At 40.2% G+C, this 15,970-nt stretch overlaps 1 protein-coding gene across 3 annotated transcripts in view; it reads right to left on the reverse strand.

Annotated features, from left to right (window-relative positions):
- snrka (SNF related kinase a) overlaps positions 1-15,970 on the reverse strand; it is a 54,294-nt gene that overhangs the window by 3,765 nt on the left and 34,559 nt on the right. For all 3 annotated transcript variants that reach the window (XM_026184701.1, XM_026184700.1, XM_026184702.1), the window contains exons 4-5: positions 10,390-10,602; positions 5,189-5,323 (exon numbers count right to left, since the gene is read on the reverse strand). In XM_026184701.1, coding sequence (XP_026040486.1) covers positions 5,189-5,323; positions 10,390-10,602 — 348 coding nt within the window. The remainder of the gene's footprint in view (positions 1-5,188; positions 5,324-10,389; positions 10,603-15,970) is intronic.

Consider the following 15,970-nt stretch of genomic DNA (forward strand, 5'->3'; position numbering starts at 1 on the left):
ATGGATGAGTGATAACTGATTTTGCAAAATGTTTTATGGAAATCATGGCTTTTCTTTTCAAATCAGGTTGACAAATCCAATTACAGGTCATTACTGTGCTTTATTTATTTTACCATCCTCTAATAGAGCTGCCACAAAGGCCACACTGTATCTTTTTTCATTGTTAGCTAAACCACAGCCTCTCTATTCAGTGGTATAATGAATAATGCACTGATGAAACACAGTCTGTATGTGGAAGAAGAAAAAAGAAGCTTGTAAAGCAGATTAGTCAGTGATGCAGGGACCTGTGAATGTCAGCCAGTGGAAATTGGAATATTCTTAGTAAACTAAGACAGATTTTGGCAATAATACAGTTGTAACTAAAGCTCGTGTTATCAGAGTAACACCAAATATATTTTATAGAGTGTTTCAAATCAAAGAACAGTCAGTATTCAGTATGCAATCTGTTATACAGTTTATCCCATGAAGTGTCTCTATTAATAAAGTAATTTCAAATCTGTGTTTTTACATCATCTGCATGTCACCCATAGCTCAAAATGCAGCTCAATTCTTCTTCACAAACAAGCGTACAGGACCTGGTTCATTTCTATGTCTCTGGCAGAAAACCACTTTGATAAGCAAAAGATACAATGTGTATGCTTCCTTCTTGATCTGAACTATGTTTCAGGGTGTACACAAGTGTAGCATTTACTCAAGAAAAACACGATCAAACTTCTAACAACTGTAATTCTTTTAATGGCCACTTGAGACTCTAGGACTGGGCGATATATCGAGTTTTTAAATATATGGATATACTTTTATACGAGATAAGAGATGTGACAATATCGTTTATATTGATATAGTCTATGTTACGTTATAATTATACTTGGAACTGCAAGTTTGCCTGTCTTTCGTCCACTTTTGTCTCTACGCTGTGTTCCTCTGCCTCGCCTCTCTCCTTCACTCAACACAACTCCCCCAGTCTTTGTTTTTATGCTCAGGTCTTTTTAGTTTACATTGACTGCACAATTGTGAGCTTTTTGTTATGCACAAAACAACATTGTTTTATTTTATTTATGGAGAATTATTATTTAATAAATCCTGATAATTTATTTCTGAGTAATTTTTTCATGTACATCTGCGCTGTATGTTAATAAAAGTACCTATGTGAGATCTGGGACACAGCTTTGACTAAGAACTCTTTTTGTTCTTACTTTATGGCTTTAAAAAAAATATCAAGATATATACTGTATATCGCCATCCAGCCAATTCAATTCAATTTTATTTATATAGCGCCAAATCACAACAAAAGTCGCCTCAAGGTGCTTCATAGATACAGAGAAAAACCCAACAATCATATGATCCCCTATGAACAAGCACTTTGGCGACAGTGGGAAGGAAAAACTCCCTTTTAACAGGAAGAAACCTCCAGAAGAACCAGGCTCAGGGAGGGGCGGCCATCTGCTGTGACCGGTTGGGGTGAGAGAAGGAAGACAGGATAAAAGACATGCTGTGGAAGAGAGACAGAGGTTAATAACAGATATGATTCAATGCAGAGAGGTCTGTTAATACATAGTGAGTGAGGAAGGTGACTGGAAAGGAAAAACTCAATGCATCATGGGAATCCCCGGCAGCCTATGTCTATCGCAGCATAACTAAGGGAGGATTCAGGGTCACCTGGTCCAGCCCTAACTATATGCTTTAGCAAAAAGGAAAGAGCCTAATCTTGAAAGTAGAGATAGTGTCTGTCTCCTGAATCCAAACTGGAAGCTGGTTCCACAGAAGAGGGGCCTGAAAACTGAAGGCTCTCCCTCCAATTCTACTTTTAAATACTCTAGGAACAACAAGTAGGCCTGCAGTGCGAGAGCGAAGTGCTCTAATAGGGTGATATGGTACTACAAGGTCATTAAGATAAGATGGGGCCTGATTATTTAAGACCTTGTATGTGAGGAGCAGGATTTTGAATTCAATTCTGGATTTAACAGGAAGCCAATGAAGGGAAGCCAAAACAGGAGAAATATGCTCTCTCTTTCTAGTCCCTGTCAGGACTCTTGCTGCAGCATTTTGGATTAGCTGAAGGCTTTTCAGTGAGTTTTTTGGACATCCTGATAATAATGAATTACAGTAGTCCAGCCTGGAAGTAATAAATTCATGAACTAGTTTTTCAGCGTCACTCTGAGACAGGATATTTCTAAATTTAGAGATGTTGCGCAAATGGAAGAAAGCAGTCTTACATATTTGTTTAATATGTGCATTGAAGGACATGTCCTGGTCAAAAATGACTCCAAGGTTCCTCACAGCGTTACTGGAGGCCAAGGTAATGCCATCCAGGGTAAGAATCTGGTTAGATACCATATTTCTAAGATTTTCAGGGCCGAGTACAATAACCTCAGTTTTATCTGAATTAAGAAGCAGAAAGTTAGCGGCCATCCAGGTCTTTATGTCTTTAAGACATTCCTGCAGTTTAACTAATTGGTGTGTGTTATCTGGCTTCATAGATAGATAGAGCTGGGTGTCATCTGCATAGCAGTGAAATTGTATGCTATGTCTTCTAATGATACTGCCTAGGGGAAGCATGTTTAGTGTAAACAGAATTGGTCCTAGCACTGAACCCTGTGGAACTCCATAATTAACCTCAGTGTGTGAAGAGGACTCTCCATTTACATGCACAAATTGGAGTCTATTAGATAGATATGATACAAACCACTGCAGCACAGCTAAAGAATATCAAGATATGAATTTTAGGCCATATTGCCCAGCCCTACTAGACTCCATGTTAAAATACAGACATGCGCACAGCCTGGTACACAAAGGGAATTTGTCTCTAGTTTATTTCACCCCTTATAGATCAATGGATGTCGATGGATAAACGGTTTTAGAACTTGCCTAAAGTTAGGTCTGTCCACTCATGACTGGAGTCATTGAACTGGACATCTCTACCACGTGCTATGGTCAGTAATTTTTTGTCTCGGTTTTGGTGAATGAAATTCTAGTATTTTATTTATTTAGCACTAACTAAACATTCCCTTAATTTTAAATATACTGTAAACATGTTGACTTTGTCAATGGCAATCCCAGACCCTTTTTTACAGTCCTTTAGCAGTTAATGTATTTACACTAGGTTGGCACACTGTATCTGCATTAAGTGACAAACAGGGTTCAAGTAAACAGTTTTGCATATAAAAAAAAAAAAAAAAAAGCATCACAGAGATGATGTGCACAGTAGAGTTCAAGCTGTGTGGCTTGATTTACTGATTGATATGGTATTAACATTGTAGGGTAAGCGAATTTTATTGTTTTCTTTTGCTTGGTGTATCCATAATGAGAATAGCCTTTGTTCAGACTACTGGCTGGGAAAGCCAGAGGCATTGATCGTATTGGCAGGCACAGAAAAATTAGAGTTTAGTAGTTTAATTTTTATGCTAGAATTAAGTCTCTCTTTCTTTTGGTTTGACTGTTAAATGTGCATTAAATTATGAATCAGTATCTTTTAAGTGTTAAAATATATTTGTTAAACTGGTCACTGGTAAATGGTAAATGGACTGGTTCTTATATAGGGTTAGCATCGCCGGAGAGCACCACGAGAGCAAAACTTTATCGTAAATGCTACTTGTGTGTTATATTTACTTTCCTAAAAAATTAATCAAAAAAATTTAAGTCTTTTTGTATTTGTGTAACGATTCCGAGTGAGCAAATATTACATATATCAGTGTCATCTTACATAATGGCCTAAAATGATACAGACATGGAGAAATTCAGAGTGTTGTTATGTCACCTCAGGATATGCACTGTATATTAGACCCGTTACCTTTGAACTAACAGCTTTATTTGAAGAAAAACAGCCTGGTGAACCCACTCCTGGAGGTAAGTGCTCACATGATGGAGGTGGAACAAACAGTGAGACAGAGCAATCATCGAGGGCACACTTATGTGTCCATAAACAATTAATCCCACAAGAGAAGTTGCTCCGCTTCTGCTTACTTGAAATTCCATTTGCACAGGAAGCATGTCCCATGCATACAAGCACAGGCAACCATGTAGAGGTGAATACATCTAAGGGTAAACACCAGTAACAATAACAGTTAGACTCCATCTGGTTCCAGAAAGTTAAAAACGTTTAGCCTGACCCCTCCTTAAAAAAAACATTAGCCCCTGCTCTGTGTACATCAGGCCACGGATCAGTAACACAGGAGATGAGTTAAATGGAGTTACAATCAAATGGAGAATCTGATAAAGATTTGACCTCTCAGTTTTTCTAGCAGCGGATAATGGTATCCTGATTTCACACACTGATACAGGTACCAACTATGCAGGCCTAGAGATCATCATCAGCTCAGTATTCAGCCAGGTCGCTGTTGCTACATACGCAGCACTGAAAATGTGATGACCCAAGCTTCTGTTTCTATCATGTATCCGAGCTTATTCAGCTCTGAGCCCTTAAAAATACCTGTTGTTCCCAAATCTATACAATGACACAAACCTTGTCTTGCTACTAACTCAATGTTTTACTTTGGTTCTGTGTAGGTAGCAATGAGAGTTAAACCCAAAGCATTTCACAGAGAACTGGATAGGGGAATGTGCAGGGAGTTTTACAACCACAGCAGTCCCGCTGAAGCCTCCTCACTCTTCTCTTCCTTATTTGTTCCTCTCCTTTGTCTCTCTTCCTTTTATAACCAAAGGAACAATGTTGGCAAGGCAACAAAGAGGAAATACTTGGGACAGCTAAAGCATGAACCAGGATATGTTCTCAGTTCTTAGTGATATGACAGCTAGCTGGATGGGAGCCTTGCTCCCATTTTTCACTTTAGAATTAGAAAAAAATTGCAGTAATGGAAGCATCAAGACAAAGGGTGAACTTTAAAAGGTTGGAGAATATGCTAATGACTCAGACCATCTCCTCTGCACTGTGGAGGCTCGGTGAACCCAGAAATGGAAATGAAACCTTTAGAGATCTACCTAGTCTTAAGTAATTGTGGCTGAGCCCTGCGAAGTGGAGTCAGACAGGTTGCCGTGTGAGGCAGCTGAGAGATAGGTCAGTTGCCCTCTTCTGGGCTCATACAGTGACTCAGACACTCATTATGACCACAAGCAGTGATATTTTGTTACTCACGCTCTCGACTAGTTTGCTAAAATATCAGAATTTTTGTGCACGCATGAGAAGGGATATTTCCTTTCTTTAGCAGTGTTTGAGTTTTTTGCTGCTCTTTACCTGAAGTGTGCCTTGATGTTGCTGGGACTTGAGGAGCGGGTCTGCACATCCTTCTCCTGCTTCTCCCTCAGGATTCTTTCTGCTAGCAGGTAGTATGTAGCTGTGATGTGGTTGTATTTGTTGGTCTCTAGGGCTCTGAAACAACAAATCACACTTTAGGACCATATAAAGTAGACAGCATGTTGGATTTAAAAAAAAAAAAAAAAAAGGGACAGAGTTGAGAACTCATTTTAGCTCTTGGGCTACATACATTCTAACTTCATCTCAAGCAAGTTGAACCAGTAAAACCACCACATAACAATGTATATTTAAAAAAACCCCAGTGAACATAGTTTTGCTTGCATGTGTAAAGTGTAAGGAAGTATAAGCGCATTCTGAAAATATTCACTTGGGCATTAGCCAAAGTTTTCTGAAAGCTGAAACCAAAAGACCAAGTGAAACATGCTTCTCTAAGCATTTACCAGATAACAGAAGTTACAGGTGATCCATTTACAAAAATCCTGAGATACACTGAGACACATAAGTGCAATTTCAAAAAAGAAAATCCAGTTTTTCCCTGTCATCTTCAGACAGTGAACTCGACAATTGTGCTGCAAAGATCACAAAGTCCCCTGACAGTGCTGCATTTTCCACAGACACAACACAGACGATTATGAAGCATATATATTTTAGGTATAAATGTGTAATTGAATGTCCTTACGCTGATAGAAAGGAGTTTCACTAGTCCAGCCCACTTAATTAAAAGGTGTGCTGTGTAAGGCCCTTAATGTAAAATGAGCTTGACGATGACGCTGGCTCAGAGGAATGAGTTCTCTACATTTACATTGCACCTCTGACAGCAGAACGATCTTTGAGATTCACAACCAGACACTAAAACAGGCAATGTTGTCAGAGTAATCCTGGGAATGCACAGGGTGCGCATCTATGACATAAGAGTATATGAATTGGTTTTGTTCTGGCCCTTGCATAATTTCATAAATGGGCCATGTATTCTATAAAGGGTCTTTGAAACTTGTTGGTACACTATGACCTTCCTGTGTCTCATTTCTTCCCTTCTTCGTATACTGTGTGCAGTGCAGTTGATGGGTGTGGAATTTTTGAAAAGGGACACGGCACAAAGAGTTGCTTCTGAAACACAGTGCAGTGCATTTGGTAACAACATCACTGAGATATCATTAGCCAGTGACACTGCCGTTTCACAGTAACAGCTTCCCCTCATGTGGTCAACTTCTACAGAACTATATTGAACTAATTTTAATTTCACACAAAGCAGCTCAAAACAACAGGAAAATGTTTAAAGAAGTACATATATTTTAGAATGGTTTTATGTATTCAATGGGTATCAGCCTACTTTGTTCTTTGATGTGGATTACTGTAAGCCAGATCACTCTTTGCTGTGTGTGAATGACATGGAGTGTGATTCCGTGCTTTTGCTGGTACAGGTTGTACAGTGTCTCTCCCTGTCTAGCTTTATCTACAGTTCACCACAAAAACTAAGTTCATGTACATGTCGGACTTGGAACTAATAAACCTTGAACAACCAATCCTTTTACTGACACCAAGGAAGGAGAGAAGTCTTTAGAATCGTGGTTAAAACGAGAAAAAGAGCCCATGTCTACACCATCAGAATTTGCATAAGCTTGGTGAACAAGTCAGACATAAATATACACTTTTACATTACATTTTCTCATGGTGCTCATCAATATACAGTACATATTACAATCAAACAGAGCAATCACACCCACTAAGGTCTGCATTGTTGTGATTTATAGTTTCATTTCTGGGACTGTGCACATCAGGATACAGCCTAAGGTTCAGCTTAAAATCTAGGCTTATGCTACAGCTTTGCCTACACTGTAGACTTGCAGTACACTGTAAAGATGTCACAGGGTGGAATGGTCAAGTTTAACTTGGTGTTTTTATTTCCTTGCATGTAGTGCTGTGTTTTATTTTTTTATTATCTTTTATTAGCGTGTAGTGTTTTATTTTTGCGGGGTTATTACATGCTTTTTTGTTTTGATATGCGATTTGTTCCGGGGGGGGGATGCCCATTCCACCGCCCCTCCTGATCATTAATCTGACACACCTGGGACCAATCAGGGTTCGCCACAGCTATTCAATAATAGGGAGAGAGAGCGTGAGAAACATCAGGAGAAACATGGTGTGGTAACCGGGGTTGGCGACGGCCGCGCAGAGCAGCACGGAGGCCCGGCTACAGGCAGCTGACCGGGGCGTGCGGCAAAGGAGAACGGGACTGGAGATCGCAGACAACTGCGCATTGGAGAGAGTGATCGGGGATGAGCAGAGCGGTCTGTGTTGGTGCTGAGGGGAGCTAGCTCCTCGGTGAGAGAGGCCCATGGCAAGGGATTGAGAGGCAGCGGGATGGCGCCTTATGTCCCTGGGACGGCGAGACCATGGCTATGCGTGTGAAGCACAGCAAAGTGGCAGGCAGAGTTTGGAGCTCTGCCCATCCGGGGTAAGTCCCAATCAGTCCCATGTAGGACGAATCTCCGGTGGAATCAAAGAATGGTGACTGCTGCTGCCCCTCTCTCCTTTTAGTTGGCATCAGAACGAAGACGCAGACAGGACGGTGACGATGCTGCCGGTTTCTGCACCGTTTGGACTTTTATTGGACTTTATCTTCGTGGCTGAGGCCATTGGATTTTAGCTGTATTGTTTTAATGTTTTTAATTTCATGTTCTACCTGGCCAGAGTATTTTAGTGTTTTCTTGTAAATAAATTATAGTTTTAACAACGTGAGTTTATATTTTCTACTTCCTTGGCTCCTCCACTGCTCTTCCCGTTAGAAGGTTTTCCCTTCTGTTTTAACCTACCACCTACCACTTACATCTACAGCATCTCTCATTACTCAGTGTGCAAAGATGCACCTAAGCCAATATCTGTCTGCACCTTATCAGTGTTAAAGCAGACTGATAACACTACATTAACTGCAGCATTAATTTATAAAAATAAATAAATAAATAGTAATTTCCTCTGGCTATTTCTGTTAATAAATGTGCTGCATCTACTTTTTTTTTTTTTTTAAATCGAGTGTATTAAAGGTTATTCAAATCTTGTTGTCAGGGCTGTTACTGAATGAACACACTTGTTAAAGCGGCGCTCTACATTAGAAGCCATTTATTTGTCACACATCGCTTTGAAGCTAATGGCAGGTCGCTTGTCGACATGCCACACTCCGGTTGCCTAGGTGACTATCCAAATGATGTCAGTCAACAGTATTCTTCACTTTCAAATTGATCTCAGGTCCCACCCACTTCATGTTGCCTGCAGTCATTTCGCCCGTAGTCCTTTGCACTCATAGAATGTCATTCAGTTTTTGCCTGATCACCATTTCGCTTTCACTGTGTGTTTAGATTTAGAAGATTCATGCAGCAGATTGATGCTGCATGAAACTCATGAAAGAGGAGAGTGGAGGGTGTGGATTAAAGCCTAATTGCAGTAACAACATCACACACACTGACACAACACATCCATCAGAAATCAATGCTCCCTACAAACACAGAAAATATTTGCAGCTTTCATAGAAACAAAGAACTTGATCTGACAGTGCTTCAATAACTCAGTATTGAATAGAGCAGGGGTGGGGGAACTCCATACCTCTAGGGCCGGTGTCCTGCAGGTTTTAGATGCATCCTTGATCCAACACAGCTGATTTAAATGGCTAAATTACCTCCTCAACATGTCTTGAAGTTCTCCAGAGGCCTGGTAATGAACTAACCATTTGATTCAGGCGTGTTGACCCAGGATGAAATCTAAAACCTGCAGGACACCAGCCCTTGAGGCCTGGAGTTCCCCATCCCTGGCATAGAGAAAAGTCAAAACACTGATGTTGCATTTGGGTACCACCAAAATATGATCTGTTTCCTGCTAACGTATGTAACGCTCAGGGCTCAACTTTACACAGTAGAAAGCTATTAAAACTAGCACCGGTATGAATTAACACTGTATCACCCAGCACTGTATTACCCAGGGGTTTGACCCCTGCTGGGTTACTTTTATGTGGTGTTTACAGATATTCCTGTGCCTGCGAGGGACCCTTCCAGGTATTCCAGTTTCCTCCCACAGTGCAAAGACATGGAGTTGGTTAACTGGTACTAAAGCACCTGTGGGTGTGAAATATAGAATAAAACACTTTATGCATGCATGAATAAATGTGACTTGTGGTCTAAAATGCTTTGAATTGTCAATTAGTCTAGAAAAGTCTTATAAATATGCCAGTCTATTTGCATGTTTTGGAACATCTCCACATACTTAGAAACCTAACCGTTGCTGATAAGCTTCATCATAACTGTGTGGAACTCTGCTGGCAAGGTCTTCATTTATATACAACTTTAAATCAACAAAAACAACAACAACAAAAACTCTCAATGCCTCTTTCTCTTCAAAGGCTAGCATCCCCACACATACAGAGATATTCTTCTTTACTCTATCACACCACAGGTAATATCTTCACAGCAGGAGGTAGCAGTGAACTGCAAGTCTGTCAGAAACAAGTGTGAACTTGAAATCCTGACTCTGAAATCAACAGATGTTCTGTTTAATTCCTCTTACGTTCTGCTTTTCAGTATGTAAGCACACACCAGGCTTCTCTGAGGGCTGGAAGGTAACGAGCTGGTGCTTCTTTGAGTTAAACATCTGTCAGGATGCTCTGGGCTTTGTGCTGATGCGTGCTGTGTTAGTTGGCTCCTTGTACAATTGTACATTAAAGTGAAACAGGTTTCACAATGGCAGACTGCTTAGTGCCGTTGGTGTCATTTTTATTAAAGTTTCAAAAGTTATAGGCTAATCTGTTCATTGACCCCCTCCTCAAAAATAAAGCATCAATCGGCACTGATGATGCTTGTGTTGGTCTAATGAGTTCCGTTTCAAATAAGGTTTCCTGATGAGTTTGCAAATGATATCAGTTTTGAAGTGAGAGACAATTTCCCCTTAATCACCTACTTTTAAAATGAAGTGCAGCCAAAACATTTAAGGGTTCACTGAACAGCATTTTATAAAAAGAGGTTCTAAAAAGGCAAACAGCTCCCCCATCTACAAATGCTCATCAGTAAAATCTTTAAAGTTGACTTTGAGTGATCACTAAGAGCAGAGAACACCCTATAAAAATGTGATTACATCACCCTGGATCTGTTGTGGTTTCACTGTGCAAACACCAGAGAAAAAGCTGAAGCACAACTTACTCGACTATGGTCTCCCGATCTGCAATGTCTCCCAGCACCATGCGCTGGATGATGCTGTTATGTTCCTCCTCTGACAGGTTTTTGTGAGAGACCAGGGGAGTGCTATACTTGGTGGCTGGGGATGGGTCCACCCCCTGCAGCCAGGCATGGCTCTCAATCTCCTCCAGGGAGGCTCGTTGTTTGGGATCCCTCTGCAGCATGCGGTCTATCAGACTGAGGAAAATGAGAAAAGGAGAGAGGGGAAAACACACTTAAATCAAATCCGGTTAAAGTATCACTTTAAGTATGGCTTTAAGTGGTCTCTGACTAGTTGAATATTAACAGTTTCAAATTGTAACACCTAAAGTTTCCCACACAGACTTTCTCTGAGTGAACTACCTAGGTACATTTACACGATTCACCCACAGTGGGCACACCCTTTGCTCTTTTTTGGAAGATCTGGCTCCTGCGCATTCATCTCCAGCCCTTTCTTGGCACTAGCCAGGTCCCTGTTGTGAAGGTTTATCAATGTGAGTAGCTAATTATTAATGTGACACATTCATTCTGCATATATTAAATGTTTATAAATAGAAGTGAAAGACTTTAAAATTGTTCAGTTTTACGTAATTCTTTTTTGTGAAACAAAGGAAGAAATAAAAAGAATAAAATAGAAAATGGGGGGAAAAATTAAACTGTATCAGAAGCTGCTATTGGGCCAGAATTCCACGTCTCTCAGTGGCTGTTTTATGTGATTAGATACAGATGCTGCCGGATCAGATTGGACCCATCTGCATGCTGAACTCCACCTGTCCCTTGTGCCGGTGCTAGGTTACCTATTAGAACAAGCGTTGTGCTTTGTTTAGTGTTAAGAATGCCACAACACTCAATTTTGGTGGTGTTTTTCCTTAAGTTTGTTTTAGGTTTATTTGTTGTTGCAAGACGTTTTGTAGAAGTGCCAGCAGCACTGTGGCTGGACACTTCATTCTTGCGGGGTTCAGCACTGGTTGTCTCAGTACAGTTTAGCCTGCGTCAGTAATGTGATGCTCTGTGTGGAGAGGAGGAGCAGATGATGTAGAGTGACAGACTGTGTTTGAGATTTGCTTTGAATGAGCTGGGTATGTCAAACTACAGCTGGCAGCTTAAATTCCACACAAATGACACTCTTGAAAGCTGAGATTGCAATTTAACAGGATTAGGTGGGATTTGCAATCTAGTGAGATGACTAACATTAATACAGAGGGCTTGAATTTCAGTGTGGGATTGTGGTTACTGTGCATAATTTAATAGATTCCTACAAATACAACCCTTATAATGAAGGAAATTCCCACACACATTTTAGGGTGATGTCTAATAATGTTCAGCACAATGTCTGCACTGGTGTAGAACACCAGATGGTTGTCTTCAAGCTCTTTTAAACAAGGCCTTATCAAGAGTTTTTCCTTCATACATATAAACAAAAAGAGAAAAGAAGGATTACAGATGATCTGTGTATGTGTGTGTGTATCTATCTATCTAACCTCACATGTTAACCTCTTCGACATGTCAATGGCTGTGAACAAAGAGAAACTTGTAAATAACTCATGAAAGAATAAAGTTACGTTGAAACCAAGCACACCATATACTAATGTGCCACAAACAGGACTTTAATATCACCAACCATATCACATGTTATTACGGTGTATCCATATAAATGGCCTACCCTGTATATGTATGTGTATATATCTATCTATCTATATATATATATATATATATATATATATATATATATAGATATATCTATATAGATATATATATAGATATCTCTATATATATATATAGATATATATCTATATATATATATAGATATATATATATAGATATATCTATATAGATATATATATAGATATCTCTATATATATATATAGATATATATCTATATCTACAGTGGGGCAAAAAAGTATTTAGTCAGCCACCGATTGTGCAAGTTCCCCCACCTAAAATGATGACAGAGGTCAGTAATTTGCACCAGAGGTACACTTCAACTGTGAGAGACAGAATGTGAAAAAAAAATCCATGAATCCACATGGTAGGATTTGTAAAGAATTTATTCGTAAATTAGGGTGGAAAATAAGTATTTGGTCACCTCAAACAAGGAAAATCTCTGGCTCTCACAGACCTGTAACGTCTTCTGTAAGAAGCTTTCCTGTCCCCCACTCGTTACCTGTATGAATGGCACCTGTTTGAACTCATCTGTATAAAAGACACCTGTCCACAGCCTCAAACAGTCAGACTCCAAACTCCGCCATGGCCAAGACCAAAGAGCTTTCGAAGGACACCAGGAAAAGTATTGTAGACCTGCACCAGACTGGGAAGAGTGAATCTACAATAGGCAAGCAGCTTGGTGTGAAAAAATCAACTGTGGGAGCAATCATCAGAAAATGGAAGACATACAAGACCACTGATAATCTCCCTCGATCTGGGGCTCCATGCAAGATCTCATCCCGTGGGGTCAAAATGATCATGAGAACGGTGAGCAAAGATCCCAGAACCACACGGGGGGACCTGGTGAATGACCTGCAGAGAGCTGGGACCAAAGTAACAAAGGTCACCATCAGTAACACACTACAACGGCAGGGAATCAAATCCCGCAGTGCCAGACGTGTTCCGCTGCTGAAGCCAGTGCATGTCCAGGCCCGTCTGAAGTTTGCCAGAGAGCACATGGATGATACAGCAGAGGATTGGGAGAATGTCATGTGGTCAAATGAAACCAAAGTAGAACCTTTTGGTATAAACTCAACTCGTCATGTTTGGAGGAAGAAGAATACTGAGTTGCATCCCAAGAACACCATACCTACTGTGAAGCATGGGGGTGGAAACATCATGCTATGGGGCTGTTTTTCTGCCAAGGGGACAGGACGACTGATCCGTGTTAAGGACAGAATGAATGGGGCCATGTATCGTGAGATTTTGAGCCAAAACCTCCTTCCATCAGTGAGAACTTTGAAGATGAAACGAGGCTGGGTCTTCCAACATGGCAATGATCCAAAACACACCGCCCGGGCAACAAAGGAGTGGCTCCATAAGAAGCATTTGAAAGTCCTGGAGTGGCCTAGCCAGTCTCCAGACCTCAACCCCATAGAAAATCTGTGGCGGGAGTTGAAAGTCCGTGTTGTTCGGCGACAGCCCCAAAACATCACTGCTCTCGAGAAGATCTGCATGGAGGAATAGGCCAAAATACCAGCTACTGTGTGTGCAAACCTGGTAAAGACCTATAGTAAACGTTTGACCTCTGTTATTGCCAACAAAGGTTATGTTACAAAGTATTGAGTTGTATTTTTGTTATTGACCAAATACTTATTTTCCACCCTGGTTTACGAATAAATTCTTTACAAATCCTACCATGTGGATTCATGGATTTTTTTTTCACATTCTGTCTCTCACAGTTGAAGTGTACCTCTGGTGCAAATTACTGACCTCTGTCATCATTTTAGGTGGGGGAACTTGCACAATCGGTGGCTGACTAAATACTTTTTTGCCCCACTGTATATATCTCTATATATATATCTCTCTATCTCTATATATATATCTCTCTATCTCCCCACATTAGTGTCCCATAGCAAGCTTTTTGGCTAAACAAAGAAAGCGATTCTGGGAATTCACTCGTTGTATAGGATGTATAGACACATCTGTATGCCGTCCAAATCAATGCTGTGCATAGTGAAGCGTTAGCTGAAACAGGAAAGAGAGCAACCATGAAGTTCACCACAAAGAGGAAGAGGCAAAGACAATGAATGCAGTTAACAGTTTCATTGTTTTTAACATTCACTTTATTACAAAGAAATTATGTTTCCATTTTTGTCTCCTCTGTGGAATATCAACAGCACCTGGACAACAGTATCCCACATTCTTGATGCTGCTTCCTGATGACAGTACACAGTTGCAAGATGTAGATGTGAGTTTGTAATGCTGTGTAGCACCTTCAGACTGCATGCACACTTCCTGATTAACTGGGTCAGAGTACATCTGCCACTCTCACCAATTTATTCATTAAACATCACTTTGTAGCTGGATATTGGTCACTAGTGCTCATTTCTGGCTCCAGTTAGCAAGGTAACCCCCTAATGTATTCACAACCTCCCCTCATATCACTTCATGGTATCCCTTGTTTTTATTATTAGTTGCTTCATTCATTTGCATCAAGGATGAGAAAAATTGAACTCAGGGCCCACTGCCAGCAGTTAGTTCACCTGTCATCCCTTGAACTTGCTTGACGTCATTGACTTACTAAGTTTCTGGTCACAACAGAAACTTCCTGTATGAACGCCCTGAACTGAGCTGCTCCTTTGTAGAACCATGGTGCTGATGTTACAGAGCACAGAAAAAGCATTCTAGAGCTTGGCCTTCTAAGAGCAGTCTGAGTGTCTGATTTTTTGGGAAAGAACAAAAATGCCATGGAAACTAAGGAAAAAAAGCTGTGAAAACAATGTTCAGAGAAACAGCAGCAATGTTGTAGTTGGAGAAGAATGACAGAACACAAACTGAGTACAAGTAGCGAGCATAACATGACTTGAACTTTTAGATTCTTGACTCACAACAAGGGACAACTCTGGGGTAGTTGTAGGATTTTAGTTACGAGAGTGAAAAAAAGGAGCAAGGACACAGAAGTAAACTCGTTCTTTGCTGACATAAGGCTGATGACATCCACATACACATACACACTCTGTGACACACACAGACTCAACTGTGCAACCCAGCCAGTGCACTGCATCTCATTCAGACTTCACTAATTTCATTTTCCCAACTTTATCAAATTCCCAAGTTTATTTGCAGCAAAGAATGAACAGACCATGGTGGTGGAGGCTACAGGTTAACAAGCTGGGCACAGCAGTGCTCTGCTTCCTGTCATTCTGAGGATTAGTCAGAGCTAGCAAGGCTCCCTGAAGACCAAATCCAGCTGCAGCAGCAACAGGAGCGGTTGATGGGAGAAAGATGCAGTACACTGAAAGCAACAGTGCATTACAAAGTAGTAACAGTTCATGCACACACACTGGGTTAAAAAACACATCCAACAGCAGAACAAGACAACACGAAAATGTTGTTTGTTTTATACCCAGCCAGAACGCATCAGAAATAATCAAGCATAACATTCAAACACTAAAACGTTTTCTTTTCTGCTGAGGAATGGAAGTAAATAACTACATTTTTCATCCTAACCCAAAACAATGTCAACAATAATATGTTCTTTTTTTTTTTTTAATTATTGTAAAATTATTATAAAACAATAAATCTGAAGATTCCTGGATATCAACATTTTGATGATTACCAGTACTATGGCAGCTGTGGCATAAACCTTACACTGAGTGGTCGTCTGCCACATCTAGTGGGATATTTTTGTGAATGAATGTATCATATTAAACTTTGTATTTCAAATATATACTGTGCCAATCATGGATGCTCATGTTAACCATGGCAAATTTCAAACAGGTTTATATTCATGAAGGGCAATCAATCTGAAAATACTTGGTTAAAAGGAGCAAGAAGAGAGTTCAAATGGATGACCAAGAGCTGCATTCACATTATCTCATACAATCATCTTTAGATTTTTATACACAATTACTTAAAC

This window comes from Astatotilapia calliptera, chromosome 11, assembly GCF_900246225.1.
Source record: "Astatotilapia calliptera chromosome 11, fAstCal1.2, whole genome shotgun sequence".
Lineage (NCBI taxonomy): Eukaryota > Metazoa > Chordata > Actinopteri > Cichliformes > Cichlidae > Astatotilapia > Astatotilapia calliptera.